The 24423-nt window shown below is 39.8% G+C and overlaps 1 protein-coding gene across 3 annotated transcripts in view; it reads right to left on the bottom strand.

Moving 5' to 3' along the window:
- The window catches only part of ANO4 (anoctamin 4), a gene marked incomplete at both ends in the record, with an annotated part of 455955 nt that overhangs the window by 120042 nt on the left and 311490 nt on the right, over positions 1-24423 (bottom strand). For all 3 annotated transcript variants that reach the window (XM_080810130.1, XM_080810131.1, XM_080810132.1), the window contains one exon: positions 17369-17500. In XM_080810130.1, coding sequence (XP_080666256.1) covers positions 17369-17500 — 132 coding nt within the window. The remainder of the gene's footprint in view (positions 1-17368; positions 17501-24423) is intronic.

Below are 24423 nucleotides of genomic sequence, written 5' to 3' on the forward strand. Positions count from 1 at the left end.
AGTTCTCTGACACCTATTTTATGGATTCCCAGCATTAACCTCTCTGCTGAAAAAACTGCTGGGTTTCAGTTTTCCTGAGTGGGACCTGAGAGGTCCAGGAAGCTAGAAAGAGAAACACCCTTCAGGAAAAAGGCTTTCTCTCTCTTTGAAATCATACACAACATAAACAACCATCTACCTGTCCTGCTTGTTAATCTGATAAGAATATCACCAGCGATATCACAATGCTTTCTAAATTTGAATTTTGAAATATTTTAATTCCAAGTCTGGTTTCTATCCTATAGAGCTTTTCTCTTATCTGTCTGTCTTTGCTTACTTGTATGGGAACTTTCTTTCCTAAAAATATGGAGGATTTTCAAAACAAAGCAAAAACAGGGTAAGACATCATCTGAACCTTAGTAGAGATACCGACTAATGTGCTATATAAATGTGACAGAACAAAATAACATTAACACAAGGTATTCCTAGGTATAATCCTTTATTATTCCCAATTTGCTGCTTTTCTTTGTGAAGATTATATATCCCTACCCATTATCATGGTCTTGTAGTTCCTCTTCTTGGGGAGAAGTACAATTTCCCATCCCATTTCCATGCTTGGCCCTACAACTTGTTTTGGTCAATGGAATATGAACAGAAATGATTACGGCACATCTGAGCAGAAATTTTAAGAGCCAATGTGTGGCTCTACCATTACTTTTTCCCTCAGCCATGAGAATGTATGTCCTAGGTATAGGTTACATCTTCAGCCAATATCTCATAAGAAAAAAACATGTAAATCAGAGCCTCAGCTGGCCCACAGCTAATATATTTTGTGAGCAAGAAATAAGCAAGATGCCTTGAATAAGACATTGGGGTTTGAGGGATGTTACTGTAGCAGAACCTAGCATAATCTGACTGACACTGTTTCTAAACCAACAAAGGCAATCCTGTAATTTATGGGTTAATTTACTCTGTCCTGAAGAGGGTGGATTTTTTTTTCTTCCTTGTGGAGAAGATATGCCAGTCCCAGTAACAAAGTGATGGGAGAGAGGGGTAAGGCTTATGGGGAGGAGAGGAGTGAAAGGCTGTGAAGACTTCAGTGGAGGAGAGAAATTTGTGTCAGAGATAGTACGGGAGGGTGTGAAGGAAGAAGAAAGGATAACAAGTGGTTGCTGAGACCATGTACTTGGCTGTTTTGTGTCCTTTGAGAAACTCAAGTGAAAACAGAAATCCCTTCTAATTACTTTTGGCTGCTGAATTGTGCTTTGTGCAAGGTATGGGAACAAATAATTGTGGTACAATATAATCACTCCTGTAATCACAGTATTTACAAAGGCTAATGGGCCCAGAAGTCTAATGCCATCTGCATGAGATACAATGGGTTTCACAAAGATGACAACATCTGAACTAGTTCCTGAGGGAAGAACAGGCTTTCACCAGATAGTGAGAGGGAAGAGTACACCTTAGGAACACGTAACAGGAGTCACAGGGTAGCCTCCAGTGCTGTGTGGTAAGAACTTTTGGCATATCCAGCCTCGGAGGCTGGGAGGAGGGGAGAAAACAGCTTTGTGCCAAGCCCTAAGGAATTTGAACTTGATCCCAAAGGGCTTAGGGTATCTTTGAAAGCTGTTAAGCAAGAAAGTAATGCCACCACATGTGGCAGTGCATTTTATTCACTGCTAAGAGATGAGGAAGAGTGCCTGGCTAAGGGATAAGGAAGGGTGGAAATCCAAGATATTCTGCTTGTCAATCTGTGGGCTGTGAATTCTTAGAGGAAGGGTGGACTAATGGTACAAAGGTGCTATGTGAGCTACGGGTAGGAGCCTTGCATGTGCTCCAGCTACGTGGGTGTGGTGGGTAGGGGAGTTGGGAAAGATGAAGGAGTTGAGCAGACTTATAATTTTTCATGTAAGAGTTGGTGGTCTGTGGCAATGAGGTCAGAAAGGAGGAGCTAGGACCAAAAGGACTAAGCGGTGATGGTAGACAATGAGGAAGAGGGTAGTGTCAAGGTTGGTCAACATGCAGTGGTGATACCATTAATCAGGAGTTAAAAATACAAAATTCATATTGTGGGTGTCATACTGGGGGTGAGAGAAGTGGAAAATGAGAAGAATCAAATTTATTTCCAAGGATAAAGATATTTCTAAGACATGGTTCTGAATTAGCAATCATTTGAATAAAGTACTATTCACAAAGTCCACAGGTTTAACTCCTGAATTCCCTCACCAGTGCCATTCTCAGATATAAGATGTACCCTGTCCAGACTCTGGATTTTAGAGGACTCATAAATCAGCCTCCCCAGATATATTTCTTCCCATGGGGTAGAGTATTGCAAGGCCAAGAGGTTGTGCCCACGTGGAGCCTTTCCCCAAATCACCAAGGTCACTTCTGGTCTTTGTGGGCCTCTAAGGCCTACCTCCTAAAGACAGTTCTATGCTTACTAGGTAGCCAAGATGTTTGCAGGTGAAATGGATGGCACCTGGACAGGGGTTTTGGGTGTTCACATACATGAGCCTGAAGCTCCTCAGTGTGGGACAGAGCTAGGGATGGGAAGAGAAAAGGATAAGCAAGGAGGGTGGGGGGAAATCATTCTCCCCACACCCCACCAATGGAACAGATTTCTAAGAATTTGGAGAACTTAGAATTTCAGGTCTTTATGCAGGTGTATTTGTCAAGGTAGTTTAAAAGAAACTGTTGTACTTGTTAACATGATTTATTGCTTTTAATTATTTAGATATATGGTCTATAAGCTTCATTTGTACTCTTGCCCCGAGCCTTACAATTGTTATAATCAGGACTGCCCTTCCCTTAGATTCAAGAGTGTAGGTTTAAAAGAGATAAATCTATTGTCTTTCATCCCCAAATCCTAATGAAGATAAACATGAGAGCCTGGGTTTGAGTATGCTAACAGTGTAGGTAAGAGTGAGGTCATGGAATCTCATTGTTCAGGAGGATTTCCTGCTTCTGCCAGCTCTGTAACTCAGATAACTGGCTAACCCTCTCTGTTCCATTTCTGTTTCTAAATGGATATAACAATACTACTAGTCTCATGAGTAACCTGATATCTAGTGAGTGATGAATGTTAGCTGTGGTATTTTAGAAAGAGCATGGATTTGAAATCAGGCAGATTTGGGTTCTAACCCCAAAGTCTGCTTGTTACTGTGTAGCCTTGGGTAAAGTACTTAACTGCTTCCCTTTTTGTTAACCCTTGCTTATTTTATTTTACATAAATTTGGCAAAACTTCCCTTTTCCTATGAATGCTTTAAATTGTCTTTCTACCATTTTATGAGTAAAATAGTATCTTTCTCATCACATTTAATATGCTCAAGTTAAAAATTTAAATTAAAAAAATATGTTCACATATATAAATATATATATGACCACAAAATAACATTCTCTACTACAGTATAATATCTGGAACGCAATACATTAAAAGCATTTGTTGAATAAATTGATGAAAGGAATTGAACATGACACCAACAAATGGAGATATTCCATGCTGATGGACTGGAAGAATTAATATTGTTAAAATGTCCATACTACCCAGAGCAATCTACAGACTTGATGCAATTCATATCAAAATACCAACACCATTTTTCATAGAACTAGAATAAATAATACTCAAATTTGTATGGAACCACAAAAGACCTTGAATATCCAAAGCAATCTTGAGAAAGAAGAACGAAGCTAGAGGTATCATAATCCCAGATTTCAAGATATACCATAGTAATCAAGAAAGTATGGTACTGGCACAGAAATAGACACACAGGTCCATGGAATAGAACAGAGAATTCAGAAATAAACCCATGCTTAGATGGTCAATTAATCTACAGTGAAGGAGGCAAGAATATATAATGGGGGAAAAGACAGTATTTTCAATTAAGTGATACAGGGTAAACTGGACAGCTACATACCAAAGAATGAAACTTGACCACTTTCTTCAACCATACACAAAAATAAATTCAAAATGGACTAAAGACCTAAATGTGACACCTGAGATCATAAAAATCCTAGAAGAGAACACAGGCAGTAATATCTTAGATATCAGCCTTAGCAACATTTTACTAGATATCTCTCCTTGGGCAAGAGAAACAAGTGCACAAAAAAACATTGGGACTACACCTAAACAAAAAGCTTTTGCACAGCAAAGGAACCATCAACAAAATAAAAAGACAATCTACTGAATGGGAGAAGATACATCCAATAAGGGGTTAATATCTTAAAATATATAAAGAACTGATACAACTTGACACCAAAAAACAAACAAGAAACCCAAACCAAAATCAAACAAACAAACAAGTAAAAAAACACCTCCAACTAATCTGATCTTAAAATGGGCAAAGAGGGCACCTGGGTGGCTCAGCTGATTAAGTGTCTGCCTTCGGCTCAGGTTATGATCCCGGGGTCCTGGGATCGAGTCCTGCATTGGGCTCCCTGCTCAGTGGGGAGCCTGCTTCTCCTTCTGCCTCTCTCTATCTCTCGTGAATAAATACATAAAATCTTAAAAATAAAAATAAAATGGGCAAAGAACCCGTATAGATATTCTTCCTGAGAAGATACACAAATAGTCAACAGACACATATGAGAGTGCTCAGCATCACTCATCATCAGGGAAATGCAAATCAAAACTACAATGAAAAATCACGTTACACCAGCCAGAATGGCTAGAATCAAAACGACAAAACAACAACAACAACAACAACAAAACAAACAAGTGTTGGAGAGGTTATGGAGAAAAAGGAACCTTCATGTACTATTGGTAAAAATGTAGAAAACAGTATGAAGTTTCCTCAAAAAATTAAAAATAGAAATACCATATGATCAAGTAATTCCACTGCTAGATATTTATCCAGAGAAAACAAAGACACTAATTCAAAAAGATATATGTACCCCAATGTTTACTGCAACATTATTTACAATAGCCAAGATACAGAAGCAACTCATGTCCATCCATAGATGGAGTAGAGTTGCTACACACACACACACACACACACACAGACACACAGAGGAATATTACTCAGCCATAAAAAATGAATGAAACCTTGCCATTTGTGACAACATGGATGGACCTAGAGGGTATTATGCTAAATGAAATAAGTCAGACAAAGCCAAATATGACTCCTCTTATATGTGGAATCTACAAAAAAAAAAACAACAACAACAAAACAAATTAACAAAGAAACAACCCAAAAAACAGACCTTTAAGATGGAGAATGAATTGGTTGTTGCCATAGGGGAAGGGTTGGGGGAATGGATGAAATAGTTAAAGGGGATTATGAGGTACAAACTTCCAGTTATAAAATAAATAAGTCACAGATGAAAAGTACATGGGGAATATAGTCAACAATATTGTAATCATGTTACATGGTGACAGATGGTGACTACCCTTACCATGGTGAAAACTGAGTAATGTATAGAATTGTTGAATCAGTATGCTGTACACCTGAAACTAATCTAACACTGTATGCTAATTATGCTTCGGAAAAAAAGTATTGTTGAATGAATGAGTTAGCAAATGAAAAAAAACTATTTACAGATGGATAAATGGCAAAAACAAAAAAACAAAACCCTTCCCAGTGGCTTATTCATAGTTGGGCCTACAGATACTAAAGAACATAGCTAACTAACTACTGGGTCTCCAGGCACCCAAAGTTACATTTTCCCAGAAGATTAGGTGCATCTTTTGCCTCTTAAACTGAACTCATTAAGTTATGTCCTTCTTAAAAGAAGCCACTTCATCTTCAGAAACATAAATCTCAGGCTGTGAGGCTTGTTTCATTTTTAACTCAGTATAAAACTTTCCAGGACAGAGAGAGGGTTCCCCTGACTTTATGGATCAATGAAAACAACCTGCATATTTAGGATCCTAATGCCAAATAAGTGATTGCAATAAAACATGTGTTGTGAGACCTGCTGTAAGTCATGGGGGCACTAAAAGAACATTAATCCTATCTAAATCAATATCAGTATCTCTTTGCCTGAAGGACTCTCTAAAGATTTCAGATTGATGAAAACACCAGAAAAACTCCAAACAGAAAATACAAAAAAAAAAAAAAAAGGCATATACTGGAAGAATCTGTAGTTTCAGCCATCCATGTTGACAGGAGTTAGAAAACAAATGTACATATATTACTGATAAATGTGAAATGGCAGTGTATCCTGCATTTAGTCAGTTTGGGCAGCTATAAAACATTACCATAGACTGGGAGGTGTCTTCTCAACAACTGAAATTTATTTCCAGGAGATTGGAAATCTGAGATCATGGTGCTAGTGTAGTCAGATCTGGTGAGGGTCCTCTCTGCTGGTTGCAGACTCCTGGTTGTATTCTCCTATGGTCGACAGACAGTAAGCTAGCTCTCTGGTCTCTTCTTTAAGGCTCTAATCCCTTTCATGAACACTCCAGCATCATGGCTTAATCACCTCCTAAAGGATTCACCTCCTAACACTATCAAAGTGGGGATTAGATATAACATATGAATTGGAGGGCACATAAACTTTCAATCCATAACAAACCTACAACACTGAAAAACATTTAGATAGAAAGGAATGCTATTCCAGTTCAGGTCAGATATTTAACTTTGCAAAAATTAGTCTTTGTCCTTCATTCACTATGTAACTTGCCCTTTATGCACTAACTGCAACTTTTCAGAGATTCTTCTAAGAATTTTCATTGTACTTGTGGTTCATCATCATTCCCAAACATATCTACTAACTATTGAGTGTTTTCTAAGGGCCAGGTACTGGACTAAATATTTTGCACAAGTCATTTCATTTAATGTCCCTAAATCTTATTGCCACAATGCTTTCTTCCTTCTTTATTATTTTCCTTCTGCCCAAACTTACCTGTCTTCTGTTCTGGACCCTTGGGGCTATGCAGATTGGCCAGTTTATATAGTTGTGCTAGACAAAATAATGTCAACATCCTAATCCCTAGAACCTATGACTATTTTAAGCTATATGGCAAAAAATAATTATTTCAGATAGAACTAAGGTTACTTCTCAACTGAATTCAAGGTAGGGAGATTATCCTGGACCATTCAGGCAGCTCCCAGGTAATCACAGGGGTCCTTAAAAATGGAAGAGGAGGGGCACCTGGGTGGCTCAGTGGGTTAAAGCCTCTGCCTTCAGCTCAGGTCATGATCCCAGGGTCCTGGGATCGAGCCCCACATTGGGCTCTCTGCTCAGCAGGGAGCCTGCTTCCTCCTCTCTCTCTCTCTCTCTCTGCCTGCCTCTCTGCCTACTTGTGATCGCTATCTGTCAAATAAATAAATAAAATCTTTTAAAAAACAAATGGAAGAGGAAGGAAGAAGAGTCAGAGAAGGAGGTGAGATGACAGAAGCCGGGTCAGAGTGAAATGATGTGATATGAAAAGAACTCAACCACCACCGCTGGCTTTGCAGTTGACGGAAGGGGCCCAGAGCCAAGAATGCAGAAGCTTCCAGAAGCTGGAGAGGACTAAGAAATGGGTTTTCCCCTGGAGTCTTTAAAATAGAAGGCATGTTGCCACACCTTGATTTTAGCCTGGTGAGACCCATGGCAGACTTCTAACCTAGTAAGCCACGAAATTTGTGGTGGTTTTTTATAGCAGCCATAGAGAACCAATATATAGTTTGAGGCTAAGACTGGAGCCAGAGTGCCTTACCGTAGATTCCAAGTCCCACTACTTACCAACTATGTTTCCTTGGGCAAGGTATTCAGCCTCTCTGCGCCTGTTTCCTCCTCTATAAATATAGGGATAATGACTATACCTTATTCACAGACCTACTATTCAACAGAATCCCTACTGTTATATTCAATTACTTTCTCTGAAATTGTCTGAGTTTTGAGGGGGCCTTCTGGAACTACAATGCTTCAATGAATGACTGACCCTAATGCTGAAAGCTTTGGGACCCATAGTTGGCTAGAGCAGGAGAGCTTTCTGTGAGGTAGGGCTCTTAGGCTCCCATATAATTATGGCTGAGAAACAATGTGTAGGTCCAGTTTGGGTGATGCTACGTAAAATGGCCAAATGGTATTGCACAATGATTTATAAAAATGTGTACCCACAGGTTTGCTTTTGTTTCTCAAATACAAATATACATTGAAATGGAACATGAGCTTATTTGCTTTTTAATCAATTCTCAGCTATAATTCTTGCAGAATGTAGTTCAAACAAAAACGATTTGCATGAGGTTAGTTTAGAATGTACTGCAGTATTCTGCTGATGTCTAAACTCCACCAAAACGTTACAGCCCCAAGCAATTAATTCTCCAGAACCATGCTGAGGGACCTACAAAAAACAGCCCGTGGAAAAGCCCTATAAGATGTTTGCTGTAAGGAGGTTGCTAAGGAAATTGTTCACTGCTTTATTCACAACTTTCCCTTCTTTCTCTATACAAGAATTTTATTTCTTGCAAAATCCTTGGAAAATGCTAAGAAAAGTCCTGCTTCGCTAAGCGATTGGTTTTCTTCCTCTCGGGCAATCAGAAATATGTGCTTAACTGTTTCTTCCTCTGCTCTACCCACTATGCTTAAAGCCCAATTTGCTGGGTCATTTATCAACCCTTACAGATAGATAGGCCATTGAAAGTTGCAAATCTAAGCCTGTTTTTTTTTCCCCCTGAACTTGAATGATATTCTCCTTAGTTCAGAATATTTACTTATATTTTACCATTTTATTTGTCTCTTTACCCCACCTCAAATGCTTTAACTAATTCCAACGGTAATCAGGTATATTTACATGCACCTGTTCATGCTAGTGTACTGCAGCTGGAAAGTAAACTGTACTTTGGCTCTGCCCATGCGGCACATACCTGAGGTGTCAGCATTGTGGAGAAAACACACTTCTGTTGGTTAGAGTGATTGATTAGAGTGATTGATTGTTGATTAGAGTGACTATGAGCAAGCCACTCAGTCTCTCTGACCTTCATCATATACCTGTACTCTCAGAGTTGTAATGTGTCTATGACACAACTCTGGAATATAGTAACAGAAAAATGGTGGCTACTACTACTTTTTATCATTACAATTCTTGTGACCACTACTTGAAGACAGCTGCTAGGTAGTGAATTGACTGATTACTGCTGTCCATGACTCATTGCCATGGTTTGCTGGTTTATTCAGAAGGAAATCAAGGAGAGTTTCCAGAGAACCTCCCACTAACAACCGTTCAGCAACTTTCGTCTGTCCTTATCAGCCCTCACTGATCCCAGCACCAAGATTTCCGTGGTTAGTTCTTTCTTGGGCATAAAGAGCTGTGTTGTTTTGTTATTCCCTAGATCATGGTCTAGAAGGGGAGAAAAAAGCATGTAAGCCAATTTCATATCAATTTGTCTTTTGATATATACACTTGACATTTCCCACATGCACATGACATATGCATTAAAATGTATGATATAGGAGTTAAGTGTCTTGGGGTCAGGCATTAACCCTGAGAATGGAATTTAATGCCATAAAACTGGATAGGGAAGATAGTCTATTAGTAAAAATGAGACCAAAAATAAGTCAACAAGTGAGGGGTAAATTAAAGTAGAACATGGAGATCACAACTGACTAGTTGACTATGGTTTTCAACTTTTCATATGGATGTTCCAGGTTTAAAATGAGAGAACCAGACTCTGGAGTCCTGGCTCTGTCTTCCCCCAGTGGCAACAGTGCCAACTCTGCTGTGCTCTTTCCTGTTCTGTTAGGCCTTATGATCATAATCAAACCCTGGGTGTCACTGGTTGCCAGGCAGGAACTTCTGGCCCTCAGTAGCTCACAGTCTAGCAGGGGGAGAAAGGCATATAAGCAAATGTCATCTTAAGGGGTCTTTGTATAATGTCTACTTCATACATTCACAGGACACTAGCTAAAATGTTTTGTGCACAACTAAGCTTTGTAAGGAAATGGGTTGATATTGAGTTATATGTGGTATCTATTGTTACTACAGACTTTTAAAAAGTAGAAATGTGAAAATACATATACATATATAAATAAATACATAATTTCTCACTGGGATGTCTGCAGTTGCCTCCTAACTAGTTCCTTTTTCTACTCTTGCTTCCTACAGTCTGTTCTTAAAAGAGTTGCAATGATATTTTCAATAGTTAAATTAGACCATCGCTTCTCTTTGTAAAAGCCAAGACTGTATATAATCAGCCTCCCTCTTTCCCTTCTAATTCATCCCTGTTGCCAGTCTCATCATTTCCTCTCCATCCACAGAGGTCTTACTTTCAACCACATGTGCTCATAGATTAGGGCTGTTCCCTTACCTCAAACTCCCCTTTCCATTCCCCTCCTCACCTTCTTTAAGTCTTTTTCTAATCACACCTTCTATCTGAGGTCTACAGAAGAATATAAACACCATCTTTTGGAAAATTTAACCTGCACCCACATCCCATGCCAGGGTTCTTCATTTTTAACCCCTACTCCTCTTTTTCTCTTTGTCCATAATATTTAACACATTCTAACATGTACTATGATTGATTTTTTTTTTTTTTTAAACATTTCCCTCAACACTACGGATATCCAGGGCTGGAAACCTCTTTGTTGTGGGAACTGCCTGTGCATCCCATCCCCCTAGATACCAGTAGCACTCTCTGCTTCTAGTTACGATCACCAAAAATATTTTCGGACCTTGCCAAATCACTCACCTATTGAGAACCACTGGTTTATAATTTATTGCCACTTAGCCCCAGCTATATGGTAAGCTCCAGGAGAACAAGGATGTTGGCCTGTTTGTTCACGGTTGATTCCCAAGCACTCAGAACAACAACAGTCATGGGGCGTGTGCATGAATGAGTACCTATTTAATCACAGGCACCTACAACAAACACAAATTTCAGAATCTTCTATTAGGAAATGGTCAATGGTTAATTTCACCTCATTTTTATAGGTTTTCATAAAAATAAACTAATGGTAATAACAGGAATAAAACCACAGGGAGAAATATTTTCATGCTTATATCTAACACAAACATTTCCTGAAGGGCAATTCAGAATTGATCTAGTTCTTGAAAGAATATATCACATATCTATTATAAAAAATGGCACGCATTTTATCTACATTTCCGCTCCTTGGTCTACCAGCATAAACCTTTATTTTGAGTATCAGCCTTAAAAAGTAATTGCCTCAAGGATATTACTGCAAATGCCATTTTAAGAATGAAGGGTGACGATATTTAAGCAGGCCAACATTCACAGGCAAGAAGGTGACAAGGAAAAAAATTAAATCTTTTTTTTTTTTTTTTAAAGATTTTATTTATTTATTTGTCAGAGAGAGAGAGAGAGAGAGAGAGTGTGTGAGCACAGGCAGACAGAGTGGCAGAGGGAGAAGCAGGCTCCCTGCGGAGCAAGGAGCCCTATGTGGGACTCGATCCCAGGACGCCGGGATCATGACCTGAGCCGAAGGCAGCTGCTTAACCAACTGAGCCACCCAGGCGTCCCAAAAAATTAAATCTTAAATAGAATTCTGTCATAATTATCAGATTCAACTAGAGTTTATTGATGTCAAAAAGTGAGTGGTCCTGCCTGAAGGGTATCATGTAATAAAAGCCAGTAAAGCAATGGTTTTCAAGTGGTGAGAGTGCTGCAATTTTGAGTCCATCCTCCCCACACTCTAGGAAAATTTGGCAATGTCTGTAACATTTTTAATTTTCACAACTAAGGCGGGGGGGACTGCTGCTAGCATCAAATGGATAGAGAACAATGATCTACTAACCACCCTATAACACACAAGACAGCTCCCTACAACAGAATTATTCAGTTCAAAATGTCAATAGCACAAAAGTTGAAAATCCCACAGTAGAGTATAATGCTTAAGAGTGTGGAATCTGGAGCCTTGCTGTCTGAATTTGAATTCCTACTCCATCACTGAGACAGACTGCTGAGTTGTTCAGAAAACCTGTTAACTTTTCCCTCTTGGGCACAGAGATAGACTAGTTATGTTAGCGTCCCTTGAGTGGGGACAATTACATGACTGAATTCTGGTCCATGAAATGTGGGTTTAAGTGTTGTTCACCACTACTTAGCCTGGACCATTAAAAACTTCCTATAAAATTACTCATTCCTCTTTTCATGTCAACCCTAGCAAGGGACCTAAGGGATGGCAGTTACAACAGAAGCAGCCTGGGTACTCGAATGACTCTGTGGAGCAGAGACATTGTACTTCCTTCTTCATGGTAACCCACACTAAACGATGATGTGAACAACAAATGAACTTCTATAGTGTTAAAGCACTGATATTTGGGGGTTGTTTCAGTAGGTGGACTAACCTAGCTACGTGACCTACTAACTCTTTGTGCTTTACTTTCCTCATCTGCAAATGGTGACAATAATATTCCCTCTGCCATAGGTTTGTTGTAAGTATTAAGGTTCTTAAAATAGTTTCTGACATCTAGAAGAGTTTTCCTATCTGTAAGTGTTTGATGATACCATATAAAATGACCAATGGCATCATATGTGGACTTGCAGACATGTGTACTCACTGGTTTCCCTCTACTGCTTCTCAAACATTAATATATGTTCAAATAGAATGCTAGGCTATTTGTTTTTTAATTGATTCTCAACTTAAATTTTTTTGTACAATGTAGTTCAGAGTATAAAGATTTATGATTAGATTTTCCCATATTGTCTTTATTACTCTCATCCTTACTGCATTCATTTAATAGACAAATACTGAACATTTATGGTAAGCTAGGCACTGTCTTGAGTATCAGAGATACAATTGTGAGCAAAAACAGACAGGTTTACGCCTCCATGGAGTTTAGTTTACCTGGAGGGCTGAAGGATTTATCATATAATACCCAAATAATTACAAAGTTATAGAATTTCAAATAAAAAATGTTACATAGGAAACATGATTTAAAGAGAATACAGCAAGGAGACCTGGTCTTTGGAAGGAGTAGAGGAGGGCTTCCCTGGGAATAGTTTTGGATCTGGATTTTAAAAACTGAATAAGAGTAAGCTAGGGGAAGGGGGAAGAAGTGGGAAGAGAATTCCAAGAGAGAAAACAGCATGTGCAAATTCCCTGAGGGAGAATGCATCCAAAGATCTGAGAGAGGCTGTATATGTCTGGACCATAAGAAGAGAGGGTAGAAGACAGTGAAGGCAGATAAGGCTGGAGAGGAGTGGCCACGTGGTCAGGCCATCTAAGACCTTTAGTCACTTCAATAATTTTGGTATTTATTCTAAGGTTTTTTTTTGTTTTTTGTTTTTAAGATTTTACTTATTTATTTGACAGAGAGAGACACAGTGAGAGAGGGAAACACAAGCAGCAGGGGGAGAGGGAGAAGCAGGCTCCCTGCTGAGCAGGGAACCCGATGTGGAGCTCGATCCCAGGCCCCTGGGATCATGACCTGAGCCGAAGGCAGATGCTTAATGACTGAGCCATCCAGGCACCCTAATTCTAAGGTTTTTAAACAAGATCAAGTGACATGATTAGAAATGCATTTCGAAAACATTATTCTTTGGCACTTGGGAGAATGGATTGGAGGGGGGCAAGGATTGAAACAGTACTTCTGGGTTTCAGAAATGAGATAATGATGGTGGACATTGAGAGAAGTTGTTAGATTACAGAGACACTTAGCTTGGAAAATCATCAGACTTTGAAGATGTAGTGAATGCAGAAAGTGGAGGTGAAGGAGAGGTCTAGAATACCTTCTTAACTCTGGTTTCAACAACTGCACAAATATTAGTGCCATTTACTAGACAATGGAAATAGACCACACTGGAGGAGAGAATGGATTGAATTTGGCCTGAGAGGAGTGTGCAGTGAGCTAACTTCACACCATCTCTATTTGTTCTTCACATGATTGTTCTATTTTCATCTATTAATTTCTCATTTGACAAATCATTATTAAGCACCAACTATGAGATTAAAAAATGATGATGTAGACATAGCCTTTCAAGAACTTTACTGCCTATACGGTTCTATATCGAGAGCTATGATAGAAAAAAATAAATTTTATCAAGATACAGAAGAATGCACCTCACCCAGAATTTACTTCTAAAACCTAGAAATAATATAACCAATCTCCCTGGTTCTATACTTGTCCACCTCCAATCCATTCTCCCAAGTGCATACAGAATGATGTTTTTGAAATGCACATATAAGGTTGGAAATCTTGGGATGTTTCCTGAAGGAAACGCCTCTGATGAAACCTGAAAGAAAGGAGTCTAAGGGAAAGAGTGCCCCAGACAGAGGGAAGACTCTGTACAACAGGAGTCAAGAGGGCGCCGTGAGTTAAGGTTAAAGCAGTTCATTGTGGATGAAGCACTCAACAGAGAATGGAAGCAGAAGCCAGTCAGCCACCTTCAGACTCTGGGCTTTATCCTGAGCGCAAAGTATTTTTTAAGACTTCTTTTCCACTTTGGTCAGTGTTTATTGAACTCCTAATTTTTCTTTTTCCTCTACATTCATGTACACACACACACACACACACACACACACACACACACGTATTAGTCACTTTTATTCCTAGACAAACACAATATCAAACATTCTGCAAAACCAAGAAGTCACATGGGATTTTGGATTGCATTTAGAAAACCAGGAAATCATATTATAAACCCTAGAGCTCATTAACCAGCTACTTCTGATTACTTTAAACCCATTAGTGTCCCCTTAGGGAAACATCCATCTTTAGGGATTTATTTTTTTTTTTTTTCTGATTACACCAATCACTTCCAAATGGAGAGCCAGCACTCCTCAAGTCTTACTTCTACACATTCATTAAAGGGATGTTGTTCATGCGGCATGACAATTCTCAAAGCAAAAGAAATTCCCACTGCCCACGATGTTCAAGACCCTTGTTTAAATCTTCACCACCCAACTGTATAATGGACTGAGGCCAGATTCTTAGGTTTCCTTTCTTCCAGCTATCCCTTTGCTTTATCCTTCTTGGTTCTCCTGTCTTGAAAGCTCATCTTTCACTGATCACTCTCCTTTTTCAAACAATAATGCCAGGTTTTCTCATACGCTATGTCTATACACAGAAAACTACTTGTAGTTCTTCAGATCCTCCCTTCTGTTTCATGCCCATATACTCTTTTTTGGCAGTGGTGGGGGAAATGAGGGTAGAGAGGGGCAGAGGTAGACAGAGACAGAGAATCTCAAGCCGGCTCTATGCCCAGGGTGAAGCCCAATGCAGGACTTGATCTCATGACCCTGAGATCATGACCTGGGTCAAAATCAAGGATGGGACTCTTAATAAACTGAGCCACCCAGGCGCCTCATACCCATACACTTTTATACATAAATTATTCTCTCTTTATAACTGTTCCCCTCACTACCTACCTGGACAAATGTTATCTTTAGGACCCATCTCAAGCATTTTTGAGTGTGTTCAATTCTTATTTTTTGGAACCTCCCTCCAAATCTGCAGTATGGAACACTCTTTCTTTTAAGTCACACCCATCATACTGTATACAATTATTTAAAATGGTCTTTCTGTCTTTAGGCTGGGGTAAAGACTGTTTATCATTTATCTTTATATCCTCTCTATCCAGACAGTGCCTGGCAAGAAGTAGACATCAAATCAGAGACTGTAAATGAATTAATTATTCAGTGAACCAATGCCCAAACATAACAAAAAAAGGCCTCTCAAATTTGTGATGGAGATGGCTGAGTACTTTTGAGATCTCACAGGCTATCATTCCTCATTTATTATATATTTTAAAATACTTATAAAGATATGAATCTTGGTTCTATTCCCTAGAGATCCTGAAGGGTGCCCAGATGCTTCTGACATTGAGAATCCTGCTAAGAAATTTGTTCTAAAGCAAGAAAGAACATCAGGAAATGTAACCAGCATGAAGATGAGTAGTGGAAAATCTTCCTCTTCTATTTACTTATATCCCTTTGAAGTCAAGCAAAACCCTAGGCACATACCTTATATTTCTTTGATTCTTCTAGCTACCTACTTATCCACTCACGTACTTATCCATCTGAAAATTGTGAGATGCTCCTGTACTGTGCTAGGTGTTCTCTTAGGCAGGTGAGGAGCAAAGATAAAATTCTGCATGTAAATCAGACTCTACTCCAGAAGAATTTAAAACGTCCAATCACTTGTCCAAGAAATTTTACGATAAACAACACAGGCCTAGCAAAGTTTTAAGTTAAGAGCAGGAACATGTCAGCTTTCATCTGTCTTTTTCTCTTAAAAAACACCCGTAGGTCTTGATCTTGGAGTTAACACGAAACCTTTCCATTTCTTATTTCCTGCACAGGATCTAACTAGGATTTTGGGGCCAGGCTGTGAGTTTCATGTCTTTTTCAATGACCTTTTTCAATGTTCCCATAATGTGTCTGGGTTGGCATCAATCTGACTTTTGGGGATCAAAAAAGTTTGGCTATTTTAGAGGCTTACAAAGTTGTTTCTCTTGCATTATACATTATATATTTTGATGCAGAACATCTATTCCTTGATTTTTTCTTTTCTCCTTCACCTTCTAGAAGTCCAAACACATTAACTAATTTTCTGTTGCCAAAACATGCCCCCAACCATATATTTCCTGCAACTGGATGACTGCCCTTTGTTGTTGTTGTTTTTTTTCCCTCAAAATTAGCAAACTGTTTTTTTAAAAAAATCTGCTACCCTCTTCCTCCCCCTGGGGAAGTCCTTTTTACTGAGGCTGTCTCTACGGCTGGAGTGGGGAGAGCCAGGAATTCCAGAAGTATGGCTGAGAGCAAGGCTGGGCCAAACTGATTTATTTGCCTTTTGAGAGGCTGTTTTTGCCTAGTTGTTTACAGTTTTTGGCATGCTTTTCTCTCCTACCACTGACTCCGCCATCCCAATTTCTTGTCATCGCAGAAGTTTCAGAGTCAATTCTCTATCACTTTTGCAATACCCCAAAGGCTCAATTACTCAGCCAACCTTTCCCCCGCATGTCAAAAGTGAAAAATCACTGTTCAGAGACTGTCTGATGGAAGAGCCAGCAAGCGGGCTACTCAGGAATATGGTTTTTCCTGGGGGAACCTGGTGAGTTGCTGAAGAAAAGGAAATAGAGAAGTGAACAGATATTGATTAAAACAAACCGATGACACCTCTTTTCAATAGGGTCAAGGGTAGACCAACTTCCCTGTCTGCTGTTAGATGACGATGAGCCTGAAGGGGCTTTGAGCATGGGGACTGGCAGAGCCACAAAACAGAAGGAGCCTGGGTCTCTAAATCACCGTGGAGAAGGTCATTTATCCAACAAATATATGAACACATGTTCTATTGTGTCAGGTGACTGAGATATGGAGATTGTTTGTTAGAACAGTTAGCTTACCCAAATACAAAAGGGATATGAACACTCACAGGACTTTCAGGGAAGAAGGGCACTAAGCTGTTCCTTCCACATGCCAAGGACTCAAAGGCGTGCAGGAGAAGGTCTACCACAGCTGCATGTCCTTAGTAAGACAAAGGCTTTCACACGAAACACTCACTGGTGGATCCTTTGCTGGCTGAAAGGGGCAGTGTAGCAGTCATTCTCCTCCAGGTCTGGCAGTGTCTCCTTGTCCAGCCTCATGGGCTTCTTAGGTAACCATCTCCGAAACCTGCTTATTTGTTTATCGATCCTGTGGTACATGAAAGGCAAGACCAAAGGGTACAGCATGTCAGCATTGCCCCAAAATATAAGAGGGAAGCCTCCACAGAGCAATAATTATAACACCACACACCCCAGACACTCCCATTGTACATGAGTACATAACACCCCATTTCACAGACAGAAAGAAGAGAGTCTCAACTCCAGTGTTTTTTCAATCTCATCACAGGACCTCAAAATTATTGTCTATGAAATAGTGGCCGAGAGTTATATGTTCACCAACATGCCAATAAATGACCAAGCCTGGAAGGCTCCGGAAAGGAACTGGACAGCCCCTTAAGCAAAGCAGCAGAGACCTTAACTTCTTACATTCTGCAGGTTCTAGAAATTCATTCTGTATTTGGAAAATTTCCCCATCTTCTCTTGGTTAGGGAAGTACTCTAGCTGTAGTTAACTTTCAGCAGGGCAGCTGACAGCACATCCCAATGGGTTGCCTGTGTGCACAGATCATGATGTCATGATTTGCTTTCTGCCTCTCACACCTTCCCTGAGCTGCCTCTCTTCAGACATCAGGCAGTTCAGCTTTCATTCTGTCTTTCAAGCTGACTCCATGGCTCTCAAGGTACAGGGGCATGATGACGCATGTGTCACTATGGCCAGAGTGCACAAGGATGCCAAATCACAGAAAACAACAGTGTTGTGAAGGTGGTTTACAAGACAGTTTTCCCCTGCCCCCCTCCTGATTTCCTCTGGCTTCTGCTGATGAAAACATCTGACTTCCAAGTGACCAGATTGTCAGTTATTCACGGAAAACCACTAGAAGGAGCAAAATGCACAGCATACTTAAAAACAACTGTGCTATATTGGGTATCTATACCCACAGAAGCAAGTGTCTTCCAAGAGCACATATTAAATAGCATCTCAGTAAGGCAGAATGAACAGGTACCATACTCATTTTACACATCACAAAAGAAATCCATGGTGGGTAGGTATCCAGCTCAAATTACCCAGCCAGTGAATAAAGCCAGGAATGGAATGCAGGTTTTGGGCTCTTGATTTTAGTGATCACCCCATCAAAATAGTTGATACTAGAAATCTTAAGAACTACAGAAGTGATTCTTCTAATGAAGAAAATAACATATGGAATTTGGGTGGATTTTTTTTTCCAATTCAAAAAATATTTACAGGGCAATTTATCCTTTTCAATGAAATTTCCAGGTTAAGGAATTGCTTTTTCTATAACCAATCAGCTCCAAGATGAACAATAATAGGTAACTCTTTTACCACTTCTTTTATTCTCTGCAGGGTTCCAGTCTCACTACAACTCCCTCTTGCCCAGTGGTGACTGGACTTTCTTCAGAACCCCTGAAAGTTCAAAGTGGAACGATCCTCACAACTTTTCTAGGCCCTTCCTCTCAAAGACAACCCATACCTACCACATATACACACACAGAAATAAAGATTCTGCTAAAGGTCATGTGCCCAGAAAAGAACAGCAAATTGGAAGAGCCCAAAGGGGGGTGAGAGGAAACAGTCCCCATCTCCTCCATCCTTCCTTCTCCTGGTCCTCTCCTCCCTCACCACTCTTTAAAGACAGTTGAAGTATAGTGACTTAATATGCATCAGAGACACAGTAGAACACAGTGACTGAGAACATGGCGTTGCAGTGATTGAATTTACATCCTGGTTCTGTAAATATTGGCAGTGTGACCTTGGGTAAGTTATTTAACTTTGTTGTGCCTTAATTTCCTTATTTGTAAAAATGGGCATGATAATACTCAATTCATAGGGTTATGGTGATTAATCAGTATGTACATAAAATCTCCAGAAGTATGATGTACACTAAGTACCTGCTAATATTACAATCTTTTTTCCCCCCAAATAAGAATTGAACAACCAGCTTGCCTCTTAACATTTCTTTTTTTTTTTTTTCAATTCAAAGTTAATTGTGCTTCACTGACATCTACAACTTGCCCAAGTTCAATGATTTAGTCTTAAAATGGACTCATAAATTATACTTCCTAGGCTAAGCTGGTGGTCTTCCCCATAACTCCTGGCTTTATTTCATCTGATCGCCTTTAAACTCATTCAAGAAAGAGGACATTGGCCCAGAGGCTTTTCATAATAGAGCTTTTACCTCCCACACATCTCCAGTCTGCAGCACTAATCGGATTACACTTTGCAAGGTTCACATTCTTACAGAATCTGGGCTCTGCGTGCCACGACTATGAATTAAATCCAGCTGGGTACAGCGCTGAGTGTGGATAAAAACAAATAAAGCTGTGAAAAAGCAGGCATCAATACTCTATGGGAATGAAATGGCAGCTTTCGGCAACAGCTTATAGCACCACAATTTAAATGAAATGTGGAGATGGTGAAAAGAGAGTGGAACAGGGTAATGAAAATGATTCATTGAAAAATGAGGAGGGACCAGAAGTGGAGGGACGAGAAGGGAGGCTCCTAAAAGAAGCTGGGGTGTAGAAATGGGGTGCTTAAACCCTGGCTCTGTTGCTTATCAGCTGTGTGATCTTCCAGGAATCACTCACCTGTTTAAACCTTATTTTTAAAAGGGCTAATCATCATCATCAACCACCTTAGTGATGTTGTTAGGAAGCCTATGCCTGGTGTGCACGCAATGCTTTGGAGAAACTGCCAGGTGAATACTGTCATTAGCAACTTCTTAAGGACCAAGGAGGCTAATATAAAAGTGATGGAAAGCAGAGGACCTGGGCTTTTAAAACACTACGGTGGAAAAAAGATATTCAAAAAATATCTTAAAAACAAAACCCCCGAGACACTGGCTGGGGGTTGGGATAGGTGAATAGGCCTTCAGTGGGGTAGCCTGAGCAGAAACAGGACAAATCATGGACTGTACAGGTTCTACCACACATGCTGGTCCATGCTGTGTGCTCTTCAAAATGACAGAAACAAATACTCAAATGTGGTCAGCAGTTTGTACCCTCTTCTGTTTGGTAGAGCAGCTCCTGAAAGATGTATGTATCCTAATCACTGGAACCTGTGGATATGTCATGCAACACAGCAAAGGGACTTTGCAGATGTAAACAAGTTTATAGACCTTTAGAGAGGGAGAGCATCCTGGATTACTCAGGTGGACCCAACATAATCATATGAGCCATTTAAAAGGAGAGAACTTTGCTTAGCATAATACCCTCTTGCTAAGTGAAGTCAGTCAGTCAAAGACAAATACATGATTTCATTCATGTGTGGAACTTAAAAAACAAAACAGGTGAACATAGGGAAGGGGAGGGAAAAATAAAACAAGATAAAATCACAGAGGGGGACAAACTATAAGAGACTCTAAACTCTAGGAAATAAACAGGGTTGCTGGAAAGGAGGTGGGTGGGGTGATGGGGACTGGGTGATGGGCATTAAGGAGGGCACTTGATGTAATGAGCACTGTGTGTTGTAAGTCACTGATGAATGACTAAATTCTACTTCTGAAACTAATAATACACTATATGTTAATTAAATTGATTTTAAATAGAAAAATAAATAAAAGGAGAGAACTTTCTCTATCTAGACATAGCAAAGATGAGGCAGAAGGGGATATCAGAGAGATTCAAAGTGTGAGAAGGACTCAACTGGGCATTGCTGGCTTTGAAAAGCCAGCAGCCAGGGAGTGCAAGCAGCCTCTAGAAGCTGAAAATGACCTTTATCTAAAAGTCCTAAAGAATCTCCACGGAACTGAATTGTACCAGCAACCTGAACAAGCCTAAAGATTATTCTCCCTCATGGCCTCAAGAAGAGCCTTAGCCAATCCACACCTTGACATTAGCCTTGAGAGACCCTGAGCAGAGAAATCAGTTAAGCCTCCTCCCCTAGACTACTGACCTGCAAAATTATAAGATGATAAATTTGTGTTGTTTTATGCAGCTAAATTTGCAGGAATCTGTTACAACAGTAATAGGAAATTAATACACCTCTGAAAACAGTCTTGATCTGATCTTCTCCTTGAGACCTGGCCATGGCTGGTCAGGCTCCCTATGCTGAGGCTAACACTCCACAATGCTACTCCACCTGCCGGTCCAGTGGCTCTGGGAACAAGGATCTGTTTCTCTGTGGCTGGATGACTATTGGCCACTCTTCAACAAACACTCCCATACCAAACTTGTTACTTAGGAATCACTGAGGATCCTCTTCAACAGTGCAAGATAAAAACACATAGTGCAAGAACCACCAGGCTGGAAAGCACGAGACCCACGTTGGGTTTCTGATTCTGCTGTTTTTTAGATACTACATGTTGCTGGTGATTTGGGCAATTGTATCTTGGCTATATCCTAAACAAACTTAAGTTAATAGAGAGCTTTCCTTTTCACAATATAGTGGATAACCTTTCGTAGAGATGAAAGACTCTGAAGTTGAAATAGGTTCACAACTTGTACAACTCTCTAGTGATGAGTGCTATGCTGGGTAAGTGACTAAACCTCTTTGAGTGAATGCACCTGTTTCATGAGTCAGTGGTGAGGACTTAGACAAGATTACAAGTATCAGGTGTCCGCTCATTGCCTTATATGTACAAAATGCTCAGTTCAGTGGTGGTGTCTAGGATGAAGAAGAAGATGAGGATGATAAACTCTTACGTAGAGTTATCAATGGGAATTCAAGAACTAAGATTCTCACTTCTATATTGAGGTCTGTGCCCCCATCTCCATCTAATAAACTTCCCTAAAGAGGCAATCCTGAAATTCTCTTAGTTACAGAGTTGAGGAACCAACTAACTAGAAAGTATCCAATTTGTCTCTTCAATATAGGAGTTGGGCTTACTTAATAAAGTCTTCACTGATTGGGAAAAGCAAAGAGAAAATGTTGGCTTATTGATTTAGTATTGATTTTGGTTGGACACATTGTCACCGTTCTATTTCTGCTATTTATTGAGCAAAATCCCTCTTATAGACTATATAGGCAAATCAGTAAGGAGACAATGGATCAGTCATCCACACTTGGGCATTTCTAGCCTTAACTTGTCAAGCTAGTATCTGGACTAAAAGATGGATCTTTTTATAGAAAGTTGTTATTACAGTAAGTTCAGCCACCACCACCCCACCCCTGCCAAGTTCTGGTTCATGACAGGTCAGATCCGGCGTGGCTGGAAAGAGCTGGCAGCCCAGCACAGGCAGATGGCCACAGACTGCCCATTCTGGTGTGCTGTACCTTCCCAAGCTGTGCCTTGGAAATGTGCTGTGGGAAGGTTCTGCTTGAACCTCTTTGATCCTTGGTTCCCTCAGCTGCAAAGGGGAGACTATCCTAGTCACCTTAGGAGTGGTGATAATTAAAGGCTACATGCCAAAGAGCTTCACTCCCCACATACTAAGCCATCAATAGGCCTTTATAAATTACCTGCTGTGTGCAGAGCCCCAACCTGGATGCTGTGGGTATACCCTGAAGAAGACCAAGGCCTTTCCCTTGAGCCACCAGGACCCAGGAGGGAGTTTGTACTGACAACTTAATTAGGCTAAACGAAATGAAATAGGCTACTTCAGAGATACCTGCTTTTCCCCAGACCAGAATATTATAATAGCATCACATTTCTAACAGATTACATTTTCAGGGATGATATACCTAGAGGGAACATACAGATAAACTTTTCTTTCTTTCTTTCTTCTTCTTCTTCTTCTTCTTTTTTTTTTTTTTTAAAGTGGAGGCACCACACAGAGCCCTACATTGTAATAAATGAAGTCCTCCTGGACTGATAACAGTTAGACAGCAGGAGCCTTGAATTTCTTTTTCCTCTTCTGAGAGCCAAGTCTCCTATATTTATAGCCTCTCCTTGGATAGGAGTTAGGATTCTTTTAGGTCACAAGGCTACTAACTGGGGCACAACCTAAATATCTCATAGCAGATTCCAAAGGTTTTGGAACATTTACATATATTAATTTTTTAATACTAAGATGGAAAATACAAGTCATTTTGTCATTTACCTGTATATGCAACTGATAAGACTGCAACTGCACTGAATGTATCATGTAGCAGGGGCAGCAGACATTTTGCCAAATGACTGCAAAGGATAACATCAGGTAGGTGCATATGAGGGAGTGGACGTTAAAGGAATGAGAAGTAATGAGACTTTAGCTACAAACCACTGACCATAATCCAATTTGTTCCTTTGTAATCACATCTTCTACTGACTATATTTGCAGTATTTGGCAAAGGCAAAAAAAAGGGGGAGGGGGGCAAAAGACGGATGATAAATTCCCTCTCTTTATTGGAGAGACAATTTATAAGGCCTATAAATCTTCCCAAAGAGTCAAAGAAGCATTTAATGGACCAAGTACATGATGAAAATAGCATTTACTCGAAAAACATAAATCTGAACTACATGAGTGTATTTTATGGGAGTCAGGTGATTTTCAAAAACAAAGATATTTGTGAAAAGATGCTTTATGTCTCTGCCTGCTCAGAAATTTTATAATATCATTTCCCTTGGCTTCGTTGTTTCAGGGACGCTTTTGCAAAGTAATGAAATTATTATTTAAGTGGATGAAACTAAAACCTAAATCGAATATCCATATTTAGTATGACAAGAGAATTTTAGAATACTGAGTCAATGTTTTATTACTGCTGTACAACCAGGACAGCCAGATATAGATGTGCCCTTCAATTTGGCCTATCAGAGCTGTCTACAAAGAGACACTTTCCATTGTCTAAATCTGTCCTGAGTTGAAACAAGACTTAAAATAGATACCAAAATTTCTGACAAACTGCACTTTAAAAATGACACCGGCCATTGGGCTTCACTAAGGTACACCACTACAGTGACGTGGTAAGCAATGAATGTCTTAGAAGGCAATCTGAATTGATGGGTCACACTACCACAGTTAGTTAGGATTTCTTTTCCCTTCATTCTTCTCAGTCTTCCAGTGACTTCCAATGCCCAAATTCTTTTATAGTTATGATTTATGCACTCTTATGGCCTGACCTTTTCAGGCCAAAGAT

This window comes from Martes martes (assembly GCF_963455335.1).
Source record: "Martes martes genome assembly, chromosome: 8".
Lineage (NCBI taxonomy): Eukaryota > Metazoa > Chordata > Mammalia > Carnivora > Mustelidae > Martes > Martes martes.